This window comes from Nerophis ophidion, linkage group LG10, assembly GCF_033978795.1.
Source record: "Nerophis ophidion isolate RoL-2023_Sa linkage group LG10, RoL_Noph_v1.0, whole genome shotgun sequence".
In the NCBI taxonomy this organism is placed as follows: domain Eukaryota; kingdom Metazoa; phylum Chordata; class Actinopteri; order Syngnathiformes; family Syngnathidae; genus Nerophis; species Nerophis ophidion.
This window is the reverse complement of record NC_084620.1, coordinates 47603809-47630651: the sequence shown is the minus strand read 5'-3', so window position 1 is coordinate 47630651 and position 26843 is coordinate 47603809. Positions and strand designations below refer to the sequence as shown.

Below are 26843 nucleotides of genomic sequence, written 5' to 3'. Positions count from 1 at the left end.
CGCGTGAAGTCACGCATTGTAGAGGACATTTTGGTCAGCACCGTTCACAGCCATAAGTTGTCTTTTTCCATCGCATAATTCCACAGTATTATGAACATCTGTGTTGCTGAATCTGTTGCAATGTGTTCAATTAATAATGAAGATGTCACAGCAGAAAGATGGAGGTGGGAAGCGGTGTATTGCGGCCGCCTTTAGCAACACAAACACAGCCAGTGTTTCCTTGTTTACATTCCCGAAAGATGACGGTGAAGCTTTACAATGGAACAAAGCGGTCAAGCGAACATGGTTCCCTACCACATGTTAGCCGGCAGGTTTCCGTGAGAAAATGGTGGCAATAAGTCGGCTCTTACCGTAGTTATGAGCGGAGAGCTTACGTCATTACTCCTGTACCTGTCCAAGAGGCAGCTGCGGACTCTCTTGCCTCCTGCAACCGGCCGCCCCCGACCGTCGGATGCTTACACTGTGGAAGGGGGGGGGGGGAATCTCAGCCCGGCTGCCTTGCCTCGTCGAGAAAAATGTGGCTTCCATCGAAGACACTGGCGGTCACCACACCCGTTGCCACACCCCTCCGACTTTCAGGTACGACCATATAATCTCACTAAAACACTAGTAACACAATAAGCAGATAAGGGATTTTCCAGAATTATCCTAGTAAATTTGTCTAATAACATCTGAATCGTTCTGCCGTCTAGTTTTTTTTTTTTTTTTTTTTCTATTCCTTCACTCTCACTATCCTCAACCAGGAATCTTTCATCCTCGCTCAAATTAATGGAGAAATCGCCGCTTTCTCGATCCGAATCGCTCTCGCTGCTGGTGGCCATGATTGTAAACAATGTGCGGATATGAGGAGCTCCACAACCCGTGACGTCACGCGCACATCGTCTGCTACTTCCGGTACAGGCAAGGCCTTTTTATTAGCGACCAAAAGTTGCCAACTTTATCGTCAATGTTCTTTATTAAATCCTTTCAGCAAAAATATGGCAATATCGCGAAATGATCAAGTATGACGCATAGAATGGACCTGCTATCCCCGTTTGAATAAGAAAATCTCATTTCAGTAGGCCTTTAATGGTAGAGGTAAATTATTGGTATTATTCATTATCAAATATACATGTCTCCCCCAGCAATGATGGCAGCATCTGGCTCAACGACACCGACTTAAGTCCCATTGCAACAGTGGGCAAGATGACGTCACTGCCTTTACCCGCAGCCGTGGAAAACAAGCTGGCTCTGGAGTATGGAGAGAAAATTCACACGTGGTCTTTGACCATTTCCCCAGGTCAGCATGCAATACTAGGTTCCCGTTTACACTAAGCCATAAATCACACCTAACCTTATCCGTGTCCACACACAATTGATTGAGACTTTTATTAGTAGATTGCACAGTACAGTACATATTCCGTTGGACCAGTGGTTATCAAACGGGGGTACGCGTACCCATGGGGGTACTTGAAGGTATGCCAAGGGCATAAAATATTCTAAAAATAGCAACAATTCAAAAATATTTTATAAATATATTTATTGAATAATACTTTAACAAAATATGAATGTAAGTTCATAAACTGTGAAGTGAAATGCAACTATGCAATATTCAGTGTTGACCGCTGGATTTTTTGTGGACATGTTCCATAAATATTGATGTTAAAGATTTCTTTTTTTGTGAAGAAATATTTAGAATTAAGTTCATGAATCCAGATGGATCTCTATTACAATCCCCAGAGAGGGCACTTTAAGTTGATGATTGCTTCTATGTGTAGAAATCTTTATTTATAATTGAATCCCTTGTTTATTTTTCAACAAGTTTTTACTTATTTTTGTATCTTTTTTTCCAAATATTTCAAGAAAGACCACTCACTACAAATGAGCAATATTTTGCACTGTTATACAATTTAATAAATCAGAAAGTGATGACATAGTGCTGTATTTTACTTCATCTCTTTTTTTCAACCAAAAATCCTTCGCTCTGATTAGGGCAGGGGTCGGCAACCCGCGGCTCCGGAGCCGCATGCGGCTCTTTGATCACTCTGATGTGGCTTAGCTGCAAAATTGCCGATCCCAACGATTATTCCGGAAGTTTGCGGATTTTGGTACCTCTCCCAGAAATCACTCGGGTATAACATTCTCCGATTTTCACCCGGACTACAATATTGAGGGTGAGCGGTGATGGCAAAGCCTTTATCGTCCTCTAAAACTTGTCGACGCGTCTGCTTTTACACCACGCTACCTGCATGCTGGCTTTTCACATGCCATTTTCAGCCTCTGTTAACACACGAAAGCAACTGCAACGCATTCTTGCTCAACAGCCATACAGGTCACACTGAGGGTTGTGATATAAACAACTTTAACACTCTTACTAATATGCACCACACTCTGAACCCACACCAAACCATAAATGACAAACACATTTCGGGAGAACATCCACACAACATAAACACAACAGAACAAATACCCAGAATCCCATGCATCCTGAACTCCTCCGGGCTACATTATACACCCCGGCGAGCACCAAACCCCGCCCCCCCAACCCAGCCCACCTCAACCGACGCACGGATGGGGGGGGGGATTTGGTGCTAGCGGAGGTGTATAATGTAGCCCGGAAGAGTTAGGGATGCACGGGAGTCTGGGTATTTGTTCTGTTGTGTTTACGTTGTTACAGTGCGGATGTTCTCCCGAAATGTGTTTGTCATTCTTGTTTGGTGTGGGTTCACAGTGTGGTGCGTATTGGTAACAGTGTTAAAGTTGTTTAAACGGGCACCCTCAGTGTGACCTGTATGGCTGTTAAACAAGTATGCCTTGCAATTATTTGCGTGTGTCAACAGAAGGCTCATACGACATGTGACTGGGCTGGCAAGCTGATTGAACGTGTTGTAGAGGGCGCTAAAGGCAGCGCTATCATAGAATGCTATTTTTATCGTTGTTCGGGTGATAACCGGCAGATATTCTGGAGAATAGTTGATCTGACGTTCATCAATCCCCAGGAATATTTGGGAGGGTTGGTAAGTGTGATGTGGTCAAGCGGCATTCATATAAAACTTTGCCGCTCGCACTAACATTACATTTTCATATTAAGGTGCAGTCCGGGTTGCTGAGACCTCTGGTTTAAACATAGCACAAAGTAAAAGAAACTCTGTAAGCAGTGTTATTTCATTATAAATTTCAAAAGACTTTTGTGGCTCCCATTATTTTCTTTATTTTGTGAAACGGGTCAAAATGGCTCTTTGAGTGGTAAAGGTTGCCGACCCCTGGATTAGGGGGTACTTGAATTTAAAAAATGTTCACAGGGAGTACATCACTGAAAGAAGGTTGAGTACCACTGCATTAGACTGACCATACGTCGTCTTTTCCCTGGACATGTGCTCTTTTGCGGGACTGTCCGGGGTGTCCAGGCGGGGTTTCTTAAATACCTCAAATGTCCGGCGTTTCGTGTCAAGGTTGTGTGTAATTCCAATGTACGTACAGGGTTAAGATGGGTTAAAACCAAAAAAACAATTGTGAAGGCGTGCACACGCAGAAACAGTCGTGAGGGAGGGGCAGAGGGAGAGAGATCGAGAGAGCAAAGAAGTGGATTGATTGTCAATCAAAGCATACTTCCTCAACGGCCACACACGTCACACTGAGGGTGGCCGTTTTAAACAACTTTAACACTGTTACAAATGTGCGCCACACTGTGGACCCACACCAAACAAGAATGACAAACATTTCGGGAGAAAATCCGCGCCGTAACACAACATAAACACAATATAACAAATACCCAGAAACCCTTGCAACACTGACGTTCTGTGTGTTCGCCATAAAAAAAGTTTTCTTTGACAAGAGGGAAAGAAAACAAACGAAAAAACAACATAAAACAAAACTTAGAATTGACGATAGATCTGAAGTTAGATTAGATAGTACTTTATTGATCCCCAAGGGGAAATTACATAATTAAGTTGATAACAAGTTGATGTAGACTAGAGATTTAAGCGTTAAATAAATAATGCATGTATGCCCTGGCACACCATTATCATCATTTCATGACCCAAGCAAAAAAAGTTTTATACTTTTATACTGAAATAAATACACCTACAACTTATTATATACAAATATATAAAAAACTACCGGCAGCGGTAAAGTTTAGATCCATGAAGAAAGTGAATTAATGTTTATAACTAAATACATTTACATATGCATAAACAATTGCGTTTTGTATAATTTTTTAAATGAACGTTTATGACAACCTTTTTCCAAAACAATACAGAATGTGATATATAATAGGATAATGCATACATTTATCATTTGTTTTCAAAACGGTTACAAAGAAGTGGGACCCCAAAGATTTACTGTGGGACCCCGTTTTTATGACTTGATGCCATTTTGAAAATTCCTAGCGCCAACACCGCAGATATGTGTATTTCTGATGTGTTGATGTCTAATTGTCAGATGCCATGCAAACCAAAGTCAATGGGCGACAGAAACCGCAGAAACATCCAACATTTACCACACAGGTGAAGGAATAACAGCTTATTATTCAAATGATTATGGTTCAATATTAGAAAGACCTTCTCTTGTGTTTAGAGTATGCTGGATTTGTTGGACCCTTACGAGGATTTCCCATGTAAAAATGGAACACTCTTCTTCTATCAGGAGGACAACTTCTTCCTGGCTCTGGGTGAGAAAATGTGACTCTTTATGTATTTCATCTCTTACTGTACTACTGTGTCTCACTTGGCACTTTTCCATGCTTCCACTTAGCATTTTGATAGCTCCGTAAAGTTCTCACTTTGACTGATTCAACGTTCAACACATGTTTCATGATGTGTTTTCAATCTTATTGTTTACAAAAAACAAAACACCAACATGTGATCCGTCTTGAAAACTGCAGAATTATTTTTCCTTAAACTTGTATGTTGACCGTTTGTGAACACATATTTGTTTAGAATATGAATTACAGAAGAATGAGTGAATATCAGAAACACCTTCGAGTAGGGCTGGGCGAAATGGCCTTTTATTAATATCTCTATTTTTAGGACATGTCACGATACACGATATACATCACAATATTTTGCCTTAGCCTTGAATAAACACATGATGCATAAAATCACAGCAGTATGATGATTATATGTGTCTACATTAAAAACATTCTTCTTCATACTGCATTAATATATACTCTTTTTAAACTTTCATGCAGAGAGGGAAATCACAACTAAGTCAATTTAGCAAAACTGTATTTATTAAACCGTTATTAAGCAGTGGCACAAACATTCATGTCATTTCCAAAACAGAAAGTGCAAGATTGTCAGAGACGTTTTAAAACAAGCTATTATTGTACTTTTATGCATGATGTCACTAAGACGACATGTCAAAACAACACTAAATTAAAGTGCACTTTTTGTACAGAATGCCACTACAATAGTTAAAAACTAATAAAGTGCACTTTTGTGCATGATGTCACACAAGATATTTCAATAACTGTCATAAAAAATGAGCTGCATAATAGGAAATCAAATAGTGTATGTCTTTCGCTATGTGTTAGGTTCCCGTGGATGTTATCTCCTTCAGTTGTTGACTATTTTTTTCATACGGTCTTGATCAGGAAATAGTTGCGTGGGCATTTTGTGGGTGTGGCACCGGCCGGAGATGTTGACATGCGGAGTTTCAAGCATTCTTCCTTTTTTAGCGGGTGACTTTTCAAATGATGCTACACATTAGCAGTAATGCTACTTTTTGTAGCAACACTTTTGCCACATACTTGATATATTACGGTTGTCTGGTCAACATCTTCCCGCTTGAAGCCAAACCACCGCCAGACGATGGACCCCTTGCTGTTTTTCTTGATAATCAATTCTTCTTTCATTTGTTACCAGTTTCGCACCTACTTTCTCTCGTATTACCACTCGCACCGCACTGTTGGCATCACAGCTAACGTTACCCATGCCGCTACCTCTCTGCTCCGCGAGGGCGTATGACGTTGCACGCACGACAGTATGCGCGCGTGTTTTACGTCTCCTGTGAGAAGGAGGGACAAGAACGAGTGAGAAACGCCTGTATTGTAATGCACGCAACTGTGTGAGAACGTATACTCGAATACCACAATATAGTCATTTTCTATATCACACAGAGACAAACCCTCAATATATCGAGTATATTTGATATATTACCCAGCCCTACGTTCAAAGTTGATGCAAAATTCCAGGACTGTATATTTTAATGTCATCACGGTTGCTGAGTCTATCAGTTTGTTGATCATCAAATTGATGATCTTTGATTGACTTTGTCGCCATCCCAGGTCACTCTTCAAGTTACCCATTTGAAGTGCAGTCCAGGTCTTCCTCTACATTGTTGTTTTCATGGAAGGAGAACCAGGCATTCCCGCTTTCTGGCAGCAGCAACACTGGGACTCTGTACCGCTTGGACCCGAGCTTTGAAGACCCGCTGAGCAAGGAGATGAGCCCTGATGGCCAGTTTCACTTCACCAACCTGTCCTCCTGCACCCTCTATGTGATGTGTGTGGACATTGCAGACACTGACCTCGTCCCGTGCCTCTCTTGCCTGACTGGTATGGCTTGCACAGATGACCGGATCATATTGACAGCGGCAGTTATGAAAGTTGTATTTTACCATCAGATCCAGTCGTTCCTATCCACTTTGAGGTTAGTCGGTGGAACAGCAGCAGCATATCTTTGACCTGGGACTTCCCTGAGAGATCCAGGTTCTCCTCCTTCCTGCTGACATCGTTCCATCTGGAGGGCACGCAGCGCGTGGTTGGGGACGTGCACGCCACCAGCAACTTTACGCTGGCTTTGTCTGAGCTGCAGCCCTGCGCCCAGCTCACGTTTGGCCTGCAAAGCGTCTGCCGGGCAGGGAGTGAGAGGCGTTACAGTGAAATGATCTTCAACCATGGAAACACTGGTGAGGTTGTTGGAATGTGTGACGTTTTGTCGGGGCCCAAGATTCCTGTGCAACAAAATTGGTAAATGGGTTGTACTTGTATTGCACTTTTCTACCCCTTTTTAAGGAGCCCAAAGCGCTTTGACAGTATTTCCACATTCGCCTATTCACACACACACTCACACACTGGCGGTGGGAGCTGACATGCAAGGCGCTCACCAGGACCCATCAGGAGCAAGGGTGAAGTGTCTTGCCCAAGGACACGAAGGACGTCACTAGGATGGTAGAAGGTGGGGATTGAACCAGTAACCCTCAGATTGCTGGCACAGCATCTTTACCAACTTCGCCACGCCGTCCCCATAGGGCTCTAAAAGGCACGCCATTTGACAATGCATTTTGGGGGCTGGGCAGCCATTGGTGCTGGACAAAGTTGTTGAATATGGTGGTTGTGGGGGGGAAAAAGTACTGCATTGATGGTAGGGCTGGGCGATATGGCCTTTTATTAATATCTCGATATTTTTAGGCCATTTCACAATACCCGTTATATATCTCGATATTTTGCCTTAGCCTTGAATGAACACTTGATGCATATAATCACAGCAGTATGATGATTCTATGTGTCTACATTAAAACATTCTTCTTCATACTGCATTAATATATGCTCATTTTAAACTTTCCTGCAGAGAGGGAAATCACAACTTAGTCAATTTACCAAAACTGTATTTATTAAACAGTAATTAAACAATGGCACAAACATTCACGTCATTTCCAAAACCGATAGTGCAAGATTGTCAGAGACATTTTAAAGCAAGCTATTAGTGCACTTTTGTGAATGATGTCACCAAGATGACATATCAAAACAACACTAAATTAAAGTGTACTTTTTGTACAGAACATCACTGCAATAATTAAAAACAAAAAAAGTGCACTTTGTGCATGATGTCACACAAGATATTTCAATAACTGTCAAATAAAAATGAGCTGCAAAATAGGTTCCTGCGGACGCTATCTCCTTCAGTTGTTGACTCTTTTTTTTTTTTTTTTCCTTACGGTGTTGAACTGGAAATAGTTGGTTCGGCATTTTGTTGATGTGACACCGGTTGGAGATGTTCCTGCAGAGTTTCAAGCACTCTTCCTTTTCTGGAGGGTGACTTTTCAAATCATTCTACATTAGCAGTGCTGCTACTTTTTGTAGCAACGCTTTTGCTGCATAAATGTTGAACATATTCCTGCTTGAAGCCAAACCACCGCCGGACGATGGATCCGGTGCTGTTTTTCTTGGGAATCATTTCTTCCTTCCTTTGTTACCAGATTCGCACCTTCTTTCTCTCGTATTACTACCCGCAGCTCACTGTTAGCATCACAGCTAATGTTACCATGTCGCTACCTGTCTGTTCAGCGGGAGCGTTTGACTTTGCACACACGACAGTATGTGACGTGTGTAAGAAAGTGCGCTTGGTGTTACGTCTCTGTAAGGAGGAAATACTAAAAAGAGTGGGAAACGCCTGTAGTGTAATACCTGCAGCTAAAAGCAACTGCGTGAGAATGTGTACTTGTTTACCACGATATAGTCGAGACAAACCCGTTGATATATCGATATATCGCCCAGCCCTAATTGACTGTATTATTTCCAGGCCAATTAAATTCAAGTGGCGGGCCAGATGTGGCCCTCAGGCCTTGAGTTTGGCGCCCGTGCCCGAGACTGTCTTCGTTTCAAAAGTCCATTTGACATGAAGGGGCCTTTTTGAAATCAAAACGTATTCCGCTAAGCTGTTACCCTTTGCACCGCAGCTCACTCCGGCATGGAGGCCTTGCGTCTGATCTCGCGGGGTCCCGACAACTACACGCTGGGCTGGGATGTGAGGAGCACCCGCTCCAACCCCATGTTCAAGGTCTTCCATGAGGACACGCTGCAGAGCATCACCCACGCCAACAACTACACGGTGAAGGGGCTGCTGCCCTGCCGCCGCTACCGTGCAAGAGTGGAAGCAGCTTGTGGGGAGACTATGACGCTGCAGGTACACACAGGTAATTGTTGGTGATGGCCAATCATCTTTTTCAATATCAGGACACTCGACCACCATAAGGTCAACCTGAAAATTAGACATCATCCTATGTAGTTTTTTTTAGGTTTGATGCCAATTATTAGTGATGGAAGAGGCCGATAACGATATTTAGAGCAGATATTAATGTGCAGTAGAAGTGACAAATTGGCGTTAAAATGTAGAATAATACTAATACAAACACCAACTTTGTTTAAACACATGAAGCATGTTTATTTACATTAAAAAATACAGGGAGTTCCTTGGCACAGTATCATCTCTTATGAAGGTGAATAAAAATAAGTAAATAACTGCTTGAAGTTTGTTCCTAGGAGTTGTGACTTGTAGAGGACTGCCATATTTGGAGTTTTCTGATTTTACGGAGCTTCTACTTTCTTCACGGCGAGTTTGACCATCCTGCCTAAGACCTCACTTCTGATTGGCTATGCCTATTAATCCTGCACAGTTAGCGTAACCAATCAGATGGCGGCACAATGGTGGGGACAGATCCAAACTGACCACTTTATTTTAACGTGTATGTCTGATCAAAACATGGCAGACGCTTGTTTGAAACGATGGTAAGGAAAACAATACAGGTTAGATATTAGTGTTCATTATCAATGTCTAAACCAGGGGTCTCAAACTCAATTTACCTGGGGGCCACCGGATGCAGAAACTGGGTGAGGCTGGGCCGCAGGAAAATATTTCTTAAAAAATCTAACATGCACTTTTTAATTAATTCACCTTCTATGAATGGCTTTCCCGCCGTAGCAACATACTTGCAAACCCTCATGATTTTTCCAGGAGACTCCAGAATTTCAGTGCACCTCTCGACAATCTACCGGTGCAACCATTCTCCCGAATTTGTCCCAATTTTCACCCGGCCGTTATTATTAATGGCTGCCGTGACTGCACTGCTTTTAACGTCCTCTGCAACAGTGGTTCTCAACCTTTTTTCAGTGATGTACCCCCTGTGAAAAATTTTTGTTATCAAGTACCCCCTAATCAGAGCAAAGCATTTTTGGTAGAAAAAAAGAGATAAAGAAGTAAAATACAGCACTATGTCATCAGTTTCTGATTTATTGAATTGTATAACAGTGCAAAATATTGCTCATTTGTAGTGGTCTTTCTTGAACTATTTGGAAAAAAAGATATAAAATAACTAAAAACTTGTTGAAAAATAAACAAGTGAATGTAAATAAAGATTTCTACTCATAGAAGTAATCATCAACTTAAAGTTCCCTCTTTGGGGATTGTAATAGAGATCCATCTGGATTCATCAACTTCATTCTAAACATTTATTCACAAAAAAAATAAATATTTAACATTTATGGAGTATGTGCATAAAAAGTCTAGCTGTCAACACTGAATGTTGGATTGTTGTATCATTTTTTCACAGTTTATGAACTTACATTCATATTTCATTGAAGTATTATTCAATAATAAAGGATTTATGAATTGCTGCTATTTTTCATAATAATTTTATAATAAATCTCACTTGCCCCTTGACATACCTTTTTAAGTACCTCCAGGTATTCGCGCACCCCCTAAAAGAGGACTACTGCTCTACTACATGTCATCGCGCACCCTGTATCATCACACAACCAATATGCCGGCTCTGTGATATGTTGTATGAGACTTGTGCAGAACAATGTTAGTGGCTGCAAGACGTACTTGTTCAACAGCCATACAGGTCACACTGAGGATGGCCGTATAAACAACTTTAACACTGTTACAAATATGCGCCACACTGTTAACCCACACCAAACAAGTATGACAAACCCTTTTTGGGAGACTTTCCGCACCCTAACACAACTTAAACACGAGAACAAATACCCAGAACACCTTGCAGCCCTGACTCTCCCTGGCTGTAATATACAACACCTCAACCGACGCAAGAAGGGAGGATGGGGGTGGAGGGTTGGTGGTAGTGGGGGTGTGTATATTGTAACTCGGATGAGTCAGGGCTGCATGGGATTCTGGGTGATTGTTCTGTTGTGTTACGATGTGGATGTTGTCCCGAAATGTGTTTGTCATTTTTGTTTGGTGTGGGTTCACAGTCTGGAACATATTTGTAACAGTGTCAAAGTTTTTTTTACGCCCACCCTCAGTGTGACCTGTGTAGCTGTTGATCAAATAGATCTTGCAATTACACACTGCCTCTTACATGGCCAGATGCAACATATAACTGCCAGGCTGCCAGTTCAGGATGTAAGGGGTGCTAAAGGCAGTGCCATTATGGCACTCCCTGAATATTGTTGATACGGTATAAATCCACAGAAGGCTTCGAGAGAATTGGTGCCCTGAAATTTAGGGGTCTCCCGGGAAAATCGGGGACGTGGGCAAGTATGACGCTGTCAAGCGCCGGTCATTTTAAACTTGCGGGCCGCACCAACATTAAATTGCCATATCAAAGTGCGGGCCGCATAATGTCTCGCGGGCTGCTGTTGGCCCGCGGGCCGCATGTTTAAGACCCCCTGGTCTAAACAATTTTAAAAAGCTGATATAACTCAAAATGCTAAATATTAGCGCTGACGATCGGTCGATCCCAGCTGGGAATGTCAAATCGGGAAATTAAAGACTGCCCGACACTTTTTTTTTGTTGTTTTTTTTTTCAGGGCCACTACCGATTATTAGTAGGCAAGGAGGCTAATGATCGATATTTTGAGGAAATTATAAATGATAAATGGGTTGTACTTGTATAGCGCTTTTCTACCTTCAAGGTACTGAAAGCGCTTTGACACTACTTCCACATTTACCCATTCACACACTGATGGAGGGAGCTGCCATGCAAGGCGCTAAACAGCACCCATCAGGAGCAAGGGTGAAGTGTCTTCCTTAAGGGCACAACGGACGTGACGAGGTTGGTGCTAGGTGGGGATTGAACCAGGGACCCTCGGGTTGCGCACGGCTAGTCTTCCACTGCGCCACGACGTCCCTATTAAAGGTGAATATTATGTCAATAAACCGTACAAGGCTTTTAAGTTGTTTAACATGATTTTCAAGGAAAGGTGGGACCAGTAGTGACGTAATGTTTGATGTTGTGTTTAATGTATCATCTAAAAACATCAAACATCTTTATTATGTGTGTCTAAGAGGAACATCAACATTTTATTTCAAAATATGGAACATCTCCTGGGGAAATAGGTCAACATATGACATTTCTCTACCATACCAACTTTATTTGTAAAACCCTTTAAAAACAACCACAGTTAAAGAACAAAGTGCTGTACACCAGAAATATAGGCAAAGGACGGACTAAAAAATATTTAAAACAGAAGTAAAATACACATTGAAAAAGCAAAAATTACCCTAAGAATAATTTGTTAGATAAAAAGCAGTTAAAAACAGTTACAAAAGTTAAAAACTGTTTAAAGTCTCATGCTGAGTTAAAAGCCAGTGAATAAAAATGGTGTTTAAGAAGGGTCTTAAAAGTAGCCAAAGAAGGGGCCTGTCTCACATGGAGAGGGAGATCGATCCAGAGTTTGGGAACCGCAACAAAGAAGGCCCTGTCTCCTCGAAGCTTGCAGTTTGATTTGGGTACCTCCAGGATCAGCTGATAAGGGTGGGGGCATAGAGGTGAAGCAGCTCAGGGAGGTAAGATGGGGCAAGACCACATAAGGATTTAAAAATGAGTAAGATAATTTTAAAATGGACTCTAAAAGACACAAGCAGCCAGTGAATTGAGGCAAAAACTGGAGTAATTTGCTCTCTCTTTCATGTTAGTTAAAAGTCTGGCAGTTTCATTTTGGACCGGCTTCAGACATGAGAGGGAGGATTGACTATTTCCAAAATACAAAGAGTTACAGTAATCTAGCCGAGATGTGATGAAGGCATAGAATACTGTCTCAAACTGTTGCCTAGAAAGAAGGTTTTTAACCTTGGCCAGCTGACATAAGTATAAAAAAGCTGACTTTCACCACTGTACCAATCTGACTGGCCAATTTGAAATCACTGTCGATACGAAAGCCCAGGTTGGTGACCATGGGCTTATTGTGCAAAGCCAAGGGGCCAACGTCAACAGGGGGGAGCTCACAGGTACCACTAGGTCAAAGCACTATTACTTCTGTCTTCTTTTTTTAATTGAAATTTAGGGCCATCCAGGCCTTGATATTATCAAGACAAGCAAGTAGTGGCTGCATTGAAGAGACATGATTTGTCTTTAAAACGGGTTGTACTTGTATAGCGCTTTTCTACCTTCAAGGTACTCAAAGCGCTTTGACACTACTTCCACATTTACCCATTCACACACACATTCACACACTGATGGAGGGAGCTGCCATGCAAGGCGCTACCCAGCACCCATCAGGAGCAAGGGTGAAGTGACTTGCTCAGGACACAACGGACGTGACGAGGTTAGAACTAGGTGGGGATTGAACCAGGGACCCTCGGGTTGTGCACGGCTACTCTCCCACTGCGCCACGCCGTCCCTTTAATGGAAAATAAATTTGTGTGTCATCAGCATTACAATGAAAAGAAATATAATGCTTTCTTAGGATTGAGCCCAGGGGAAGTAAATAAATAGAAAAGAGCAGTGGTCCTTAAACTACATCACAATAACTCATCTACTCCATTTTATACCACTTTATGGCTTTAATACATTGTAAAGTTTCTGAAACATTGTCAACATTTACATAAAAACACTTCTGGAGTCCTTCACGTAGGTTATAGTTGAACATTTTTTCAAGTTGGCTGACATCATTTCTTCCAGGATGCTACAGAAAGTATGAGAATGTGTCAGCTGCAGCCTGCTCTTCTTTACTTATATAATCCTCTCATAGTTGTCAAGATGGTTACACAAAGTTTGCATTTTTGTTAGAGATATATTTTCTGTCGTCTTCATGTCCAGCCATCTCTGAATCACGGAACATTAAATTTGTGGCGCTCCTTTAATGAGCCCACGCTGCGAGTGTTGCAGACAGAGGCTTGTCGGGCGACTCCATCGCTGCAGTAATAAAAACACTCAGGAAGGAAAAACAATAACAGGAATTTCCATTAAAAAAAAAATGCAAGTTTTCATGTTAGCACAAGAGAGGAACAGTACTGTAGGCAATCAGAATTGCAAGGAGAGAAAGTGGGTGTGGCCTTGTGAGAATAACTCAAATAAATGCCTTCTTGGATATCAAAACCTACTTGAGGAGAATTGACAGTGACAGTAATTTTTATTCCTAAGGGAATTTATTTTTAAAATCGGGCTTCAGCGAAACAGTTACTTTTTTTCCAGGCAGGACAAAATGGCCGTGGCTTGATCAGTGCTTATTATTATCTACTTCAATAATTATTTTATTTTCAGTTGCTAAATATTGTTACCATATTTGTTTAGATTTGCTGTAAAAAGACATTCAGTATGTACATCAAAATATCAGCAACAATAATCGGTCCATGCCCACAGGAAATGGTTTTACCAACTGTGTAATAGTTATAAAGTTTAGATGTACAATGTACATACAGTATGATATTGTACCGTATTTGCCGGACTACAAGGCGCACTTAAAATCCTTTTTCCCCCTCAAAACTGGACAGTGAGCCTTCTAACCCGGTGCGCCTAATGTACGTAATAATTCTGGTTTTGCTTACCGACCTCAAAGCAATTTTTTTTGGTAAATGGTGTAATAAGTGTGACCAGTAGATGGCTGTCAAACATAAGAGATATGTGCAGACTGAATAATGAAGGCAATAGTAAAAGTAAACAACACCAACAATTTATATGTTCCACTGGAAATATAGAACATTACACACGGCGCTAAAAAATGTATCAAAATGTTTTAGTACGACTTTGGTAAGCTATGAAGCCGCACCGCTTGATGTGCTTCAACATAGGAGTATTATGGTGTGTGTGTGTGTGTGTGTGTATGAGGTAAGACATATTATCAAATTATCAACATAATTTTCAAATAAATCATGAATGAAAACTAATATCCGACCCTATTCACACATTTACATTTGTTCAATATTTGAGCCATTTTTCAACATATTGGATCACTAACCATGGAAACAGTCATTTACCCCAAATCAAATCTTTTTATCATATTTTTTTATTTTTTTTTCAGTACATTCACTGTCAAGATTGTTCTACAAACCAATATCTCTGATTGAAATACTTATTTTTAAATCTCCTTTTATTGAAGATCTCACTTTCTTTTGCATTATAATGACTTCCTCTGTTTTGAAGGTTGCTTGATTAAACATTATTTTTAAGACATCTAACTCTACCAAGTCATTAGTTTGGGTTTGTGGGTTCTCTACATTTCCACTTAAGATTTTTTTTCCACAAAAGGAAGATCAGATTGAAATGTGTGAGATATGGTGTGGAAATATTGTATTAAGGTTTGTTATTGTGATTTTAGTTTGCAGTGCACTGAATCATACTGGCAGGGTTGTTATTGTGGTTTTAGTTTACAGTGCACAGAATCATACTGACAGGGTTGTTGTGTTTTTTGTTTTGCAGTTCACTGAATCATACTGACAGGATTGTTATTGTGGTTTTAGTTTACAGTGCACCGAATCATACTGACAGGGTTGTTGTGGTTTTTGTTTGCAGTGCCCTGAATCATACTGACAGGGTTGTTATTGTGGTTTTAGTTTACAGTGCACTGAATCATACTGACAGGGTTGTTTTGTTTTTTGTTTGCTGTGCACTGAATCATACTGACAGGGTTGTTATTGTGGTTTTAGTTTGCAGTACACTGAATTATGCTGACAGGGTTATTGTGGTTTTAGTTTGCAGTGCACTGAATCATACTGACAGGGTTATTGTGGTTTTAGTTTGCAGTGCACTGAATCATACTGACAGGTTTGTTATTCTGGTTTTAGTTTGCAGTGAACTGAATCATACTGACAGGGTTGTTAGTGTGGTTTTAGTTTGCAGTGCACGGAATCATACTGACTGGGTTGTTATGGTTTTAGTTTGCAGCGCACGGAATCATACTGACAGGGTTGTTATTGTGATTTTAGTTTGCAGCGCACGGAATCATACTGACAGGGATGTTATTGTGGTTTTAGTTTACAGTGCACAGAACCATACTGACAGGGTTGTTATTGTGTTTTTAGTTTGCAGTGCACTGAATCATACTTGCAGGGTTCTTATTGTGGTTTTAGTTTACAGTGCACAGAATCATACTGACAGGGTTGTTGAGTTTTTTATTTGCAGTGCACTGAGTCATCCTGACAGGATTGTTATTGTGGTTTTAGTTTACAGTGCACTGAATCATATTGACAGGGTTGTTGTGTTTTTTGTTTGCTGTGCACTGAATCATACTGACAGGGTTGTTATTGTGGTTTTAGTTTGCAGTGCACAGAATCATACTGACAGGGTTATTGTGGTTTTAGTTTGCAGTTCACTGAATCATACTGACAGGTTTGTTATTCTGGTTTTAGTTTGTAGTGAACTGAATCATACTGACAGGGTTGTTAGTGTGGTTTTAGTTTGCAGTGCACGGAATCATACTGACAGGGTTGTTATTGTGGTGTTAGTTTGCAGTGCACTGAATTATACTGACAGGGTTGTTATTGTGGTTTTAGTGTGCAGTGCACTGAATCATACTAACATGGTTGTTATTGTGGTTTTAGTGTGTAGTGCACTGAATCATACAGAGCAGGGTTGTTAGTGTGGTTTTAGTTTGCAGCGCACGGAATCATACTGACAGGGTTATTGTGGTTTTAGTTTACGGTGCACGGAATCATACTGACTGGGTTGTTATTGTGGTTTTAGCTTGCAGTGCACTGAGTCATACTGACAGGGTTGTTATTGTGGTTTTAGCCTGCAGTGCACTGAATCATACTGACAGGGTTGTTCTTGTGGTTTTAGTGTGCAGTGCACTGAATCATACTAACAGGGTTGTTATTGTGGTTTTAGTTTGTAGTGCACTGAATCATACTGACAGGGTAGTTATTGTGGTTTTACTTTGCAGTGCACTGAATCATACTGACAGGGTTGTTAGTGTGGTTTTAGTTTGCAGTGCACTGAATCATACTGACAGGGTTGTTATTGTGGTTTTAGTTTGTAGTGCACTGAATCATACTGACAGGGTTGTTAGTGTGGTTTTAGTTTGCAACGCATGGAATCATACTGACGGTTGGTATTGTGGTTTTAGTTTACAGTGCACTGAATCATACTAACAGGGTTGTTATTGTTGTTTTAGTTTGCAGTGCACTGAATCATACTGACAGGGTTGTTATTGTGATTTTAGTTTGCAGCGCACGGAATCATACTGACGGTTGTTATTGTGGTTTTAGTTTACAGTGCACGGAATCATACTGACAGGGTTGTTATTGTGGTTTTAGCTTGCAGTGCACTGAATCATACTGACAGGGTTGTTATTGTGGTTTTAGTTTTTTAGTGCACTGAATCATACTGACAGGGTAGTTATTCTGGTTTTACTTTGCAGTGCACTGAATCATACTGACAGGGTTGTTAGTGTGGTTTTAGTTTGCAGTGCACTGAATCATACTGACTGGGTTGTGATTGTGGTTTTAGTGTGCAGTGCACTGAATCATACTAACAGGGTTGTTGTGGTTTTAGTTGTAGTACACTGAATCCTACTGACAGGGTTGTTAGTGTTGTTTTAGTTTGCAGTGCACGGAATCATACTGATAGGGTTGTTATTGGGGTTTTAGTTTGCAGTGCACTGAACCATACTGACAGGATTTCTATTGTGGTTATAGTTTGCAGTGCACTGAAACATACTGATAGGGTTGTTATTCTGGTTTTAGTTTCCAGTGCACTGATTCATACTGACAGGGTTATTGTGGTTTTAGTTTGCAGTGCACTGAATCATACTGACAGTTTTGTTAGTGTGGTTTTACTTTGCAGTGCACTGAATCATACTGACAGTGGTTTTTTGATTGATTGATTTAAACTTTTATAAGTAGATTGCACAGTTCAGTACATATTCCATACAATTGACCACTAAATGGTAACACCCGAATAAGTTTTTCAACTTGTTTAAGTCGGGGTCCACGTTAATCAATTCGTGGTAGGGCTGTTGTGGTTTTAGTTTGCAGCGCACTGACAAGTCTACTGCAAACAAATTTCCAGGTCATTTATGCTGACTGCACACAAAATACTCACCACTAAGTTACCTGACTACGTTTTGTTGTGTTTTGTGCTTAAATCCAGCCCCCCGCGGTGTGCTGGCGCTCAGGTACCGCACAAACGACTCCACGGCCTCTTGGATCCCTGGCACGCAAGCCTCGACCTTGGTCTTTTCCTACGCCCTGTCCCTGGAGAACGGCGGAAGCCTCCAAGCGGGCAACCTGAGCGAGACGTGGCTCCGTCTGCCGGGGCTGAAAGAAGGCCTGACCTACATCCTGGAGGTGTGGGAGCAGTGCGAGGCACAGTGGAGCTCTGAGCGCACCACCTTATGTTTCAAAGTGGACCGGTCCATCTACGGCTTCCTTGTGAGCGGTGTTGGACATCACAGCCATCAGGACAAAGGTCAGTTGATTGCCCCTTTCAGATGAGTGCATTTATCTTAAAAGTGATTGATTTTGCCGCAGCAGAAGTTAATGCAATAAGGTTTGTGGTGCCGGGGTCCCTGCCTGAGGATGAGGACAACCAGATCTCCGAGGCAACCGCAGCAATGCTGGACAGCGTCCAAAATATGGTGAGACGTTCACTTCGTTTTGACTTTCTTCTGTTGACTCATGCAAAAATGTAAAAAATGCCAGAATTAATCGAAGAAATTAAATGTTGTAAATGTTCTGATGTATGGGTGTGGCCTAAATGTTCTGATGATATACAGTTGGGCAAAAAAATATTTAGTCAGCCACCGATTGTGCAAGTTCTCCCACTTAAAATGATGACAGATGTCTGTAATTTTCATCATAGGTACACTTCAACTGTGAGAGACAGAATGTGGAAAAAAAATCCAGGAATTCACATTGTAGAAATTTTAAAGAATTTATTTGTAAATTATGGTGGAAAATAAGTATTTGGTCAACCATTTAAAGCTCCCACTGATGGAAGGAAGTTTAGACTCAAAATCTCACGATACATAGCCACATTCATTCTTTCCTTAACATGGATCAATCGTCCTGTCCCCTTAGCAGAAAAACAGCCCCAAAGCATAATGTTTCCACCCCCATACTTCACAGTAGGTATAGTGTTCTTGGGATGCAACTCAGTATTCTTCTTCCTCCTAACACGACGAGTTGAGTTTATACCAAAAAGTTATATTTTGGTTTCATCTGACCACATGACATTCTCCCAATCGTCTGCTGTATCATCCATGTATCCATTTTGGTATAAACTCAACTCGTCGTGTTTGGAGAAGGAAAATTACTGAGTTACATCCATAGAACACCATACCTACTGTGAAGCATAGGGGTGGAAACATCATGCTTTGTGGCTGTTTTTCTGCTAAGGGGACAGGACGATTGATCCGTGTTAAGGAAAGAATGAATGGGGCCATGTATCGTGAGATTTTGAGCCAAAACCTCCTTCCATCAGTGAGAGCTGTGGATGGTTGACCAAGTACTTATTTTCCAATGTGAATTCCTGGATTTTTTTTTTCACATTCTGTCTCTCACAGTTGAAGTGTACCTATGATGAAAAGTCCAGACCTCTGTCATCATTTTAAGAGGGAGAACTTGCACAATCGGTGGCTGACAAAATACTGTACGGGTACGGCCTGAATATGCTGTATGGGTGTGGCCCGTATGTTCTGATGATGTATGGGTGTGGCCTGTATGTTCTGATGTATGAGTATGGCCTAAATGTTATGATGTATGGGTGAGGCCTAAATGTTCGAAAGATGTATTGGTAGGGGTGTAACGGTACGTGTATTTGTATTGAACCGTTTTGGTACAGGGGTTTCGGTTCGGTTCGCAGGTGAGCTGAATGACACGGGCATATAAGTAGCGCACCGCACGTTGTGTTAACAGTGCACACCGAGGCACCATGAATTAATTTACGTGAACCCCGACTTAAACAAGTTGAAATACTTATTGGGGTGTTACCATTTAGTGGTCAATTGTACGGAATATGGACTGAACTGTGCAATCTACTAATAAAAGTTTCAATCAATCAAAAAACAACACACGGCATGCTAGCAACGACTGGGCTATGATAGACTGACCACACCTCCTCTTTTCACGGGATATGTCCTCTTTGCGGAGCTGTCCAGGTGGAGTTTCTTGAATGCCTTGAATTTCCGGCATTTGAAGTTATGGTTGTATGTATTTTCAATGTACGTTCAGGGTGAAGAAGGGGTTAAAAAAAAAAAGTGGTGCACACAGCGTTAACATTCGTGAGGGCGGGGCAGAGACAGAGAGAGCGAGAGAGTTATGATAAACGTGCATGCGTCGCCAGGCTCTGCTTTTTATCCTTTGATTAATCAGATTTAATATTTTATTATCTATAGCAGGGGTGTCAAAAGTGTGCCCCACAGGCCATTTGCGGCCCACAGCTGTTATAAAGGCCCACGGCACATTCTAAAAAAACTATTAAAATAAACAAAAACATAAACAAAAGTGAAATAAAAAATCTTAAAGGCTAAATGTAATTTAGAACAACTTGCAACATTTACTAATAAAACAAAGCTGTTTTTTTTTTTTTTCAAAATGTAATTGTTTAAAACATAATATTGAATCAAAATCAATGTTATTATGAATTATTGACCTATCCAAGTTTCTGATTACTTCACATCAAATATTCCACTAAGAAAATTATTTTTGGTGGAAGATTTAGCAAATTTGTAATCATAAGTAATCAGAAAATGTATATTTTGTTTTTTTCTTACTGTACCGAAAGTGAACCGAACCGTGACCTCTGAACCGAGGTACGTACCGAACCAAAATTTTTGTGTACCGTTACACCCCTATGTATTGGTGTGGCCTAAATGTTCGAAAGATGTATTGGTGTGGCCTAAATGTTCTGATGTATGGCTGTGGCCTAAATGTTCTGATGTATGGGTGTGGCTTGAATGTTCTGATGTATGGGTGTGGCTTGAATGTTCTGATGGCTGTGGCCTAAATGTCCTGATGATGTATGGCTGTGGCCTAAATAGTCTGATGATGTATGGGTGTGGCTTGAATGTTCGTATGGGTGTGGCCTAAATGTTCAGATGTATGGATGTGCCCTAAATTTTTGGATGGATGGGTGTGGCCTAAATTTTCGGATGATGGATGGGTGCGGCCTGAATGTTCTGATCGGTGTGGCCTGAATGTTCTGATGGGTGTGGCCTAAATGTTCTGATGATGTATGGGTGTGGCCTAAATGTGCTGATGATGTATGGGTGTGGCCTAAATGTTCCAATATGGCTGTGGCTTGAATGTTCTGATGGGTGTGGCCTAAATGTTGCGATGGGTGGGTGTGGCCTAAATGTTCAGATGGGGGTGTGGCTTCAATTTTCTGAGGGGTTTGGTGTAAATGTTGTGATGATGGGTGTGGCTTAAATGTTGCGATTGGTGGGTGTGGCCTAAATGTTCTAAAGATGGCTGTGGCCTAAATGTTCTTATGGGGGGTGGCTTCAATGTTCTGAGGGGTTGTGTGTAAGTGTTGTGATGATGGGTGTGGCCTAAATGTTGTTTGTGCGTGGCCTCCAGCTGCAGTTGTTGCTGAGTGATTTCCGTCCAGCGGTGCGTGTTGAGCTGGCTTCAGTAGAACCTGCATCTGAGCCCAACAACACAGAGGTTCTTCTCATGCTGTTTGAGGCGGACCAACAAGAAGACTTCATGCCGCTGCCGGTGCAACTTCACATGGACTTCATAGAATCTCTCCACAACTCTCATGTCTCCGTTAAAGATGGCGTCCTACACTGGAACAGTAGGAGAAGAAACTTATTTACCATTGTTTCACATCCTTGTGTGTTTGTTGTGTCAGGTGCATATGTGTGTGTCACGTGTCCTTGGAATGTACAGTACATGCTTGTGTCTTCTGTGGAGTTGTGTATTTGTTGTGTCAGGAGCAGATGTGTGTGTCACACGTGTCCTCAGAATGTACATGCTTGTGTCTTCTGTTGAATTGTGCGTTTGTTGTGTCAGGAGCAGACGTGCGTCACACGTGTCCCCAGAATGCACATGTTTGTGGAATTGTGTGTTTGTTGTGTCAGGTGCAGATGTGTGTGTCACACAGTCACACGTGTCCCCAGAATGCACATGCTTGTCTTTTGTGTAATTGTGTGTTTGTTGTGTCAGGAGCAGATGTGTGTCACACGTGTCCCCAGAATGCACGTTTGTGGAATTGTGTGTTTGTTGTGTCAGGTGCAGATTTGTGTGTCACACGTGTCCCCAGAATGCACGTTTGTGGAATTGTGTGTTTGTTGTGTCAGGTGCAGATGTGTGTGTCACACGTGTCCCCAGAACGCACATGCTTGTCTTTTGTGTAATTGTGTGTTTGTTGTGTCAGGAGCAGATGTGTGTCACACGTGTCCCCAGAATGCATGTTTGTGGAATTGTGTGTTTGTTGTGTCAGGAGCAGATGTGTGTCACACGTGTTCCCAGAATGCACGTTTGTGGAATTGTGTGTTTGTTGTGTCAGGTGCAGATTTGTGTGTCACACGTGTCCCCAGAATGCACGTTTGTGTATTTTTGTGAAATTGTGTGTTTGTTGTGTCAGGTACAGATGTGTGTGCGTCAGACGTGGTTGTATCTTTTGTGGAATTGTGTGTTTGTTGTGTCAGGTGCAGATGTGTGTGCGTCACACAGACACACTTGTCCCAAGAACTCACAATGCATCAACACGCTGGCTTCATACGTGTGTGCGTGCAAGACAGGATACTACGATGTTAGCGCTGTGCTTTACAACACGGCTTCACACACCCAGCCCGTCTGCAACGGTAATTACAAGTACAAATCTTCTCATTCATTCATTTATCACTTTTTAACTGCAAATCTCATTCATTCATTCATCACTTTTTAACTGCAAATCTTCTGTCATTCATTAGTCACTTTTTAACTGCAAAGCTTCTCATTCATTCATTACTTTTAATTACAAATCTTCTCATTCTTCTTTATTACAAATCTTCTCATACATTCATTCATCACTTTAATTACACATCTTCTCAATCACCCTTTTTTAACTATACATCTTCTCATTCACCCTTTTTAACTACAAATTTTTCATTCACCCTTTTTAACTACACTTTCTCATTCATTCATCACTTTTTAACTACAAATCTTCTCATTCACCCTTTTTTAACTATACATCTTCTCATTCACCCTTTTTAACTACAAATTTTGCATTCACCCTTTTTAACTACACCTCATTCATTCATTACTTTAACTGCAAATCTTCTCATGTAATCGTTCATCACTTTAACTGCAAATCTTCTCATTCACCCTTTTTAACTGCAAATCTTATTCATTAATTCATCCCTTTTAATTACAAAGCTTATCTTTTTACTATGAATCTCATTCATTCATTCATCACTTTTTAACTGCAAATATTTTCATTGACCCTTTTTAACTACACATTTCCTCATTCCTTCATCACTTTTAACTGCAAATCTTCTCATTTACCTTTTTAACTGCAAATCTTCTTGTTCATTAATTCATCCCTTTTATTACAAATCTTCTCATTCATCTTTTTTTACTACGAATCTCATTCATCACTTAAGCTACATATCTTCTCATTTACCCTTTTTAATTACAAATCTTCCAATTATTCATCAATTTAACTACAAATCTTTTTTCATCCATTCATCACTATTTAACTGCAAATCTTCTCATTTACCTTTTTAACTGCAAATCTTCCTATTCATTAATTCATCACTTAAGCTACATATCTTCTTATTCACGCTTTTTAATTACAAATCTTCCAATTCATTAATCAATTTAACTACATATCTTTTTTTCATTTATTCATCTTTTTTAACTGAAAATCTCATTCATCACTTTTTAAACAACAAATCTTCTCATTCACCCTTTTTAACTACAAATCTCATTCATTCATTCATACATCACTAACAACAAATATACTCATTCACACTTTAATTACACATCTTCTCACTAATTCATTAATCACTTTTAAGTACAAATCTTTTTTATTAATTTATCAGGTTTTAACTGCACATCTTCTCTTTCACTCTTTTTAACAAGAAATCCTCCCACTCATTCATTCACTTTTTTAACTATAAATCTTCTCACTCACTCATCCCTTTTTAGATGTAAATCTTCTCATTCATTCGCCCCTTTTACTGTAAATATTCTTTCATTCATTCATTAATTTTGTTCACATGGAGTGGAAACCAGCAGTTCTTGTGTGTTACTTTGCCGCACTGCCGTCATAACCATGATGCTGACCTAGAAAGGTCCTGTACCTTCCTCGTGTGTGACGCCAGAGAAAGGACTTTTCAGTCAGTGCCAGGACTCGGTGATGAGCGGCGGCCTGGCAAAGACCTACTTGACGTCTTACATCGGAGGCAAGGTGGACGTGAGGCTGAACGATGGAAGGTGTCCGGTGGAGGAAAGTGGATCCATGTTCCACTTCCACACTCCCAGGACTATCTCAGAGTGTGGGACACGCAGGCGGGTGAGTGAGCAGACTTCTTCCATCTTTGACTCTTGTACTCTTTTGACCTTGACAAGAGTAACCTTCTTCCCACTGTAAGAAGTGACCTAAGTGAGCTTTTTCCCGCTGTAAGAAGTGACCTATATGAGTTTCTTCCCTCTGTAAAAAGTGACTTATGAGTTAGTTCCTTCTGTATGATGTGAGCTTATTCCGACTGTAATAGAGTAGAATAGAATAGAATGGACTTTATTGTCATTATATTTGCATATAACGAGATTAAAGACTCCAACTTAAAGTGCGGTAGTGGGAACAAATATGGGGTGAAATAAATAACACAAGACGTAATAAAGGAAAAAACTAACAATTGAAATAAACAGACTACTATCCAATAAAAATAATAAGCAATCCTGTACAGTATACAAAACACTATAGAAATACAAAAAACAGTACAATATACAGAACAAGACAAGAATACCAAAGTAATAAATAACAATCAGTGTTGGATTGTTATTTATGGTAAGAAGTGACCTATGTGAGTTTCTTCCCGCTGTAAGAAGTGACCTAAGTGGGCTTCTTCCTCGCTGTAAGAAGTGACCTAAGTGGGCTTCTTCCTCGCTGTAAGAAGTGACCTAAATGGGCTTCTTCCTCGCTGTACGAAGTGACCTAAGTGAGTTTCTTCCCTCTGTAAGAAGTAGCCTCAGTGTGCTTCTTCCCGCTGTAAGTGACCTATATGAGTTTCTTCCCTCTGTAAAAAGTAACTTATGAGTTTCTTCCCTTTGAATGAGGTAAGTTTATTCCCACTGTAAGAAGTGACCTAAGAGAGTTTCTTCCCGCTGTAAGAAGTGACCTAAGTGAGCTTCTTCCCGCTGTAAGAAGTGACCTAAGTGGGCTTCTTCCTTGCTGTACGAAGTGACCTAACTGAGTTTCTTCCGACTGTAAGAAGTGGCCTAAGTGTGCTTTTTCCCGCTGTAAGAAGTGACCTAATTGAGCTTCTTCCCGCTGTAAGAAGTGACCTCTGAGTTTTTTTCCATCTGTAAAAAGTAACTTATGAGTTACTTCCCTATGTATGAGGTGAGCTTATTCCCGCTGTAAGAAGTAACCTAAGTGAGTTTCTTACTGCTGTAAGAAGTAACCTAAGTGAGTTTCTTCCCGCTGTAAGAAGTGACATAAGTGAGCTTTTTCCCGCTGTAAGAAGTAAGCTTCTTCCCGCTGTAAGAAGTGACCTAAGTGCGTCACTTCCTGTTCATGAGAAAGGACGCAAAAGAAAAAGGCTCCGTTTCTGATACCGGAGTTTTTGTTGAATTTGAAGATTTTGACCACTGACTTGCGATCACAGCCAAAGGAGAGTCACCTGGCGTCTTCGACCTGATTTTGGTCAATTGAGAAGCACTGATACGCTGAGATAAGGCAAGTTGTAAGATTTGTTAGCCGCAAGCCATCGGTATCATACTGCAATTCAAAGCGGTTGCCTAGCAACCAAAAGCTACTGCGAGATCACAGCTGTTTTAAAGTGTTCCCAACGTCGCAGACTGACACATCAAACTGATCTGTGAACGGCGCAAGGTACAAATTTGTTGAAATAAACAAGTTAAAAGTGCCGCACGTCGCTAAGTAACTGCCGTTAAGACACTAAAGGCACTGACGTCATCGACCTACCGCGATGCCAAAAGCTAAAGGAAAGACTGAAATCCCAAAACGTTCTGTTTCAGCCGACACAGGACACAACTGGGAGATTTAAAGTTAGTATTATTTGCGGATGATACAACAGCATTTAGTTCAGGAGAGGACACACAGAAGATAATACAAATAATAATAGAAGAATTGAACAAATTGAAAAAATGGTTTGACAAAAACAGACTATCATTGAATCTCAGTAAAACTAAAATAATGCTATTTGGTAACAGTAGAAGAGAAAGTCAAACACAAATACAAATAGACAGAAGAGAAATTGAAAGAGTAAATGAAACCAATTTTTAGGTATAATGATTGATGAAAAATTGAACTGGAAATCTCATGTAAAAAAATATACAACATGAAGTTGCAAGAAACACGTCAATAATGAATAACGCTAACTATGTTCTAGACAAAAAATCACTTCATATTCTCTACTGCTCACTAGTGTTACCATATCTGAGAAATATGGGGAAATAAATACAAAACTACACTTCTTTCACTAACAGTGTTACAAAAATTATCAGTTAGAATAATATATAATGTTGGATATAGAGAACATACAAACCCTTTATTTATTGAATCAAAGATACTGAAATTCCACGACATAGTGGATTTGCATACAGCTAAAATTATACACAAAGCAAACTACAACCTGCTTCCCAAGAATATACAACAATTCTTCTCAACAAAAGAGGAGAAATATAATCTTAGAGAAAAATTTTACTTAAAACATTTGTAGGCACGTACAACACTTAAGACCTTCAGTACATCAGTATGTGGAATTAAATTATGGAATGGATTAAGCAAAG

At 40.6% G+C, this 26843-nt stretch overlaps 1 protein-coding gene across 2 annotated transcripts in view; it reads left to right on the top strand.

Moving 5' to 3' along the window:
- Positions 1-26843, top strand: part of LOC133560924 (uncharacterized) — a 42517-nt gene that overhangs the window by 1400 nt on the left and 14274 nt on the right. The window contains exons 4-14 of one of the 2 annotated variants that reach the window (XM_061913967.1): positions 1125-1279; positions 4420-4484; positions 4555-4648; positions 6266-6535; positions 6604-6888; positions 8659-8895; positions 18028-18345; positions 18411-18514; positions 21456-21675; positions 22532-22687; positions 24191-24381. In XM_061913967.1, coding sequence (XP_061769951.1) covers positions 1125-1279; positions 4420-4484; positions 4555-4648; positions 6266-6535; positions 6604-6888; positions 8659-8895; positions 18028-18345; positions 18411-18514; positions 21456-21675; positions 22532-22687; positions 24191-24381 — 2095 coding nt within the window. Of the gene's footprint in view, positions 1-1124; positions 1280-4419; positions 4485-4554; positions 4649-6265; positions 6536-6603; positions 6889-8658; positions 8896-18027; positions 18346-18407; positions 18515-21455; positions 21676-22531; positions 22688-24190; positions 24382-26843 lie in introns of both variants that reach the window. The other variant, XM_061913966.1, reaches the window with a different exon arrangement.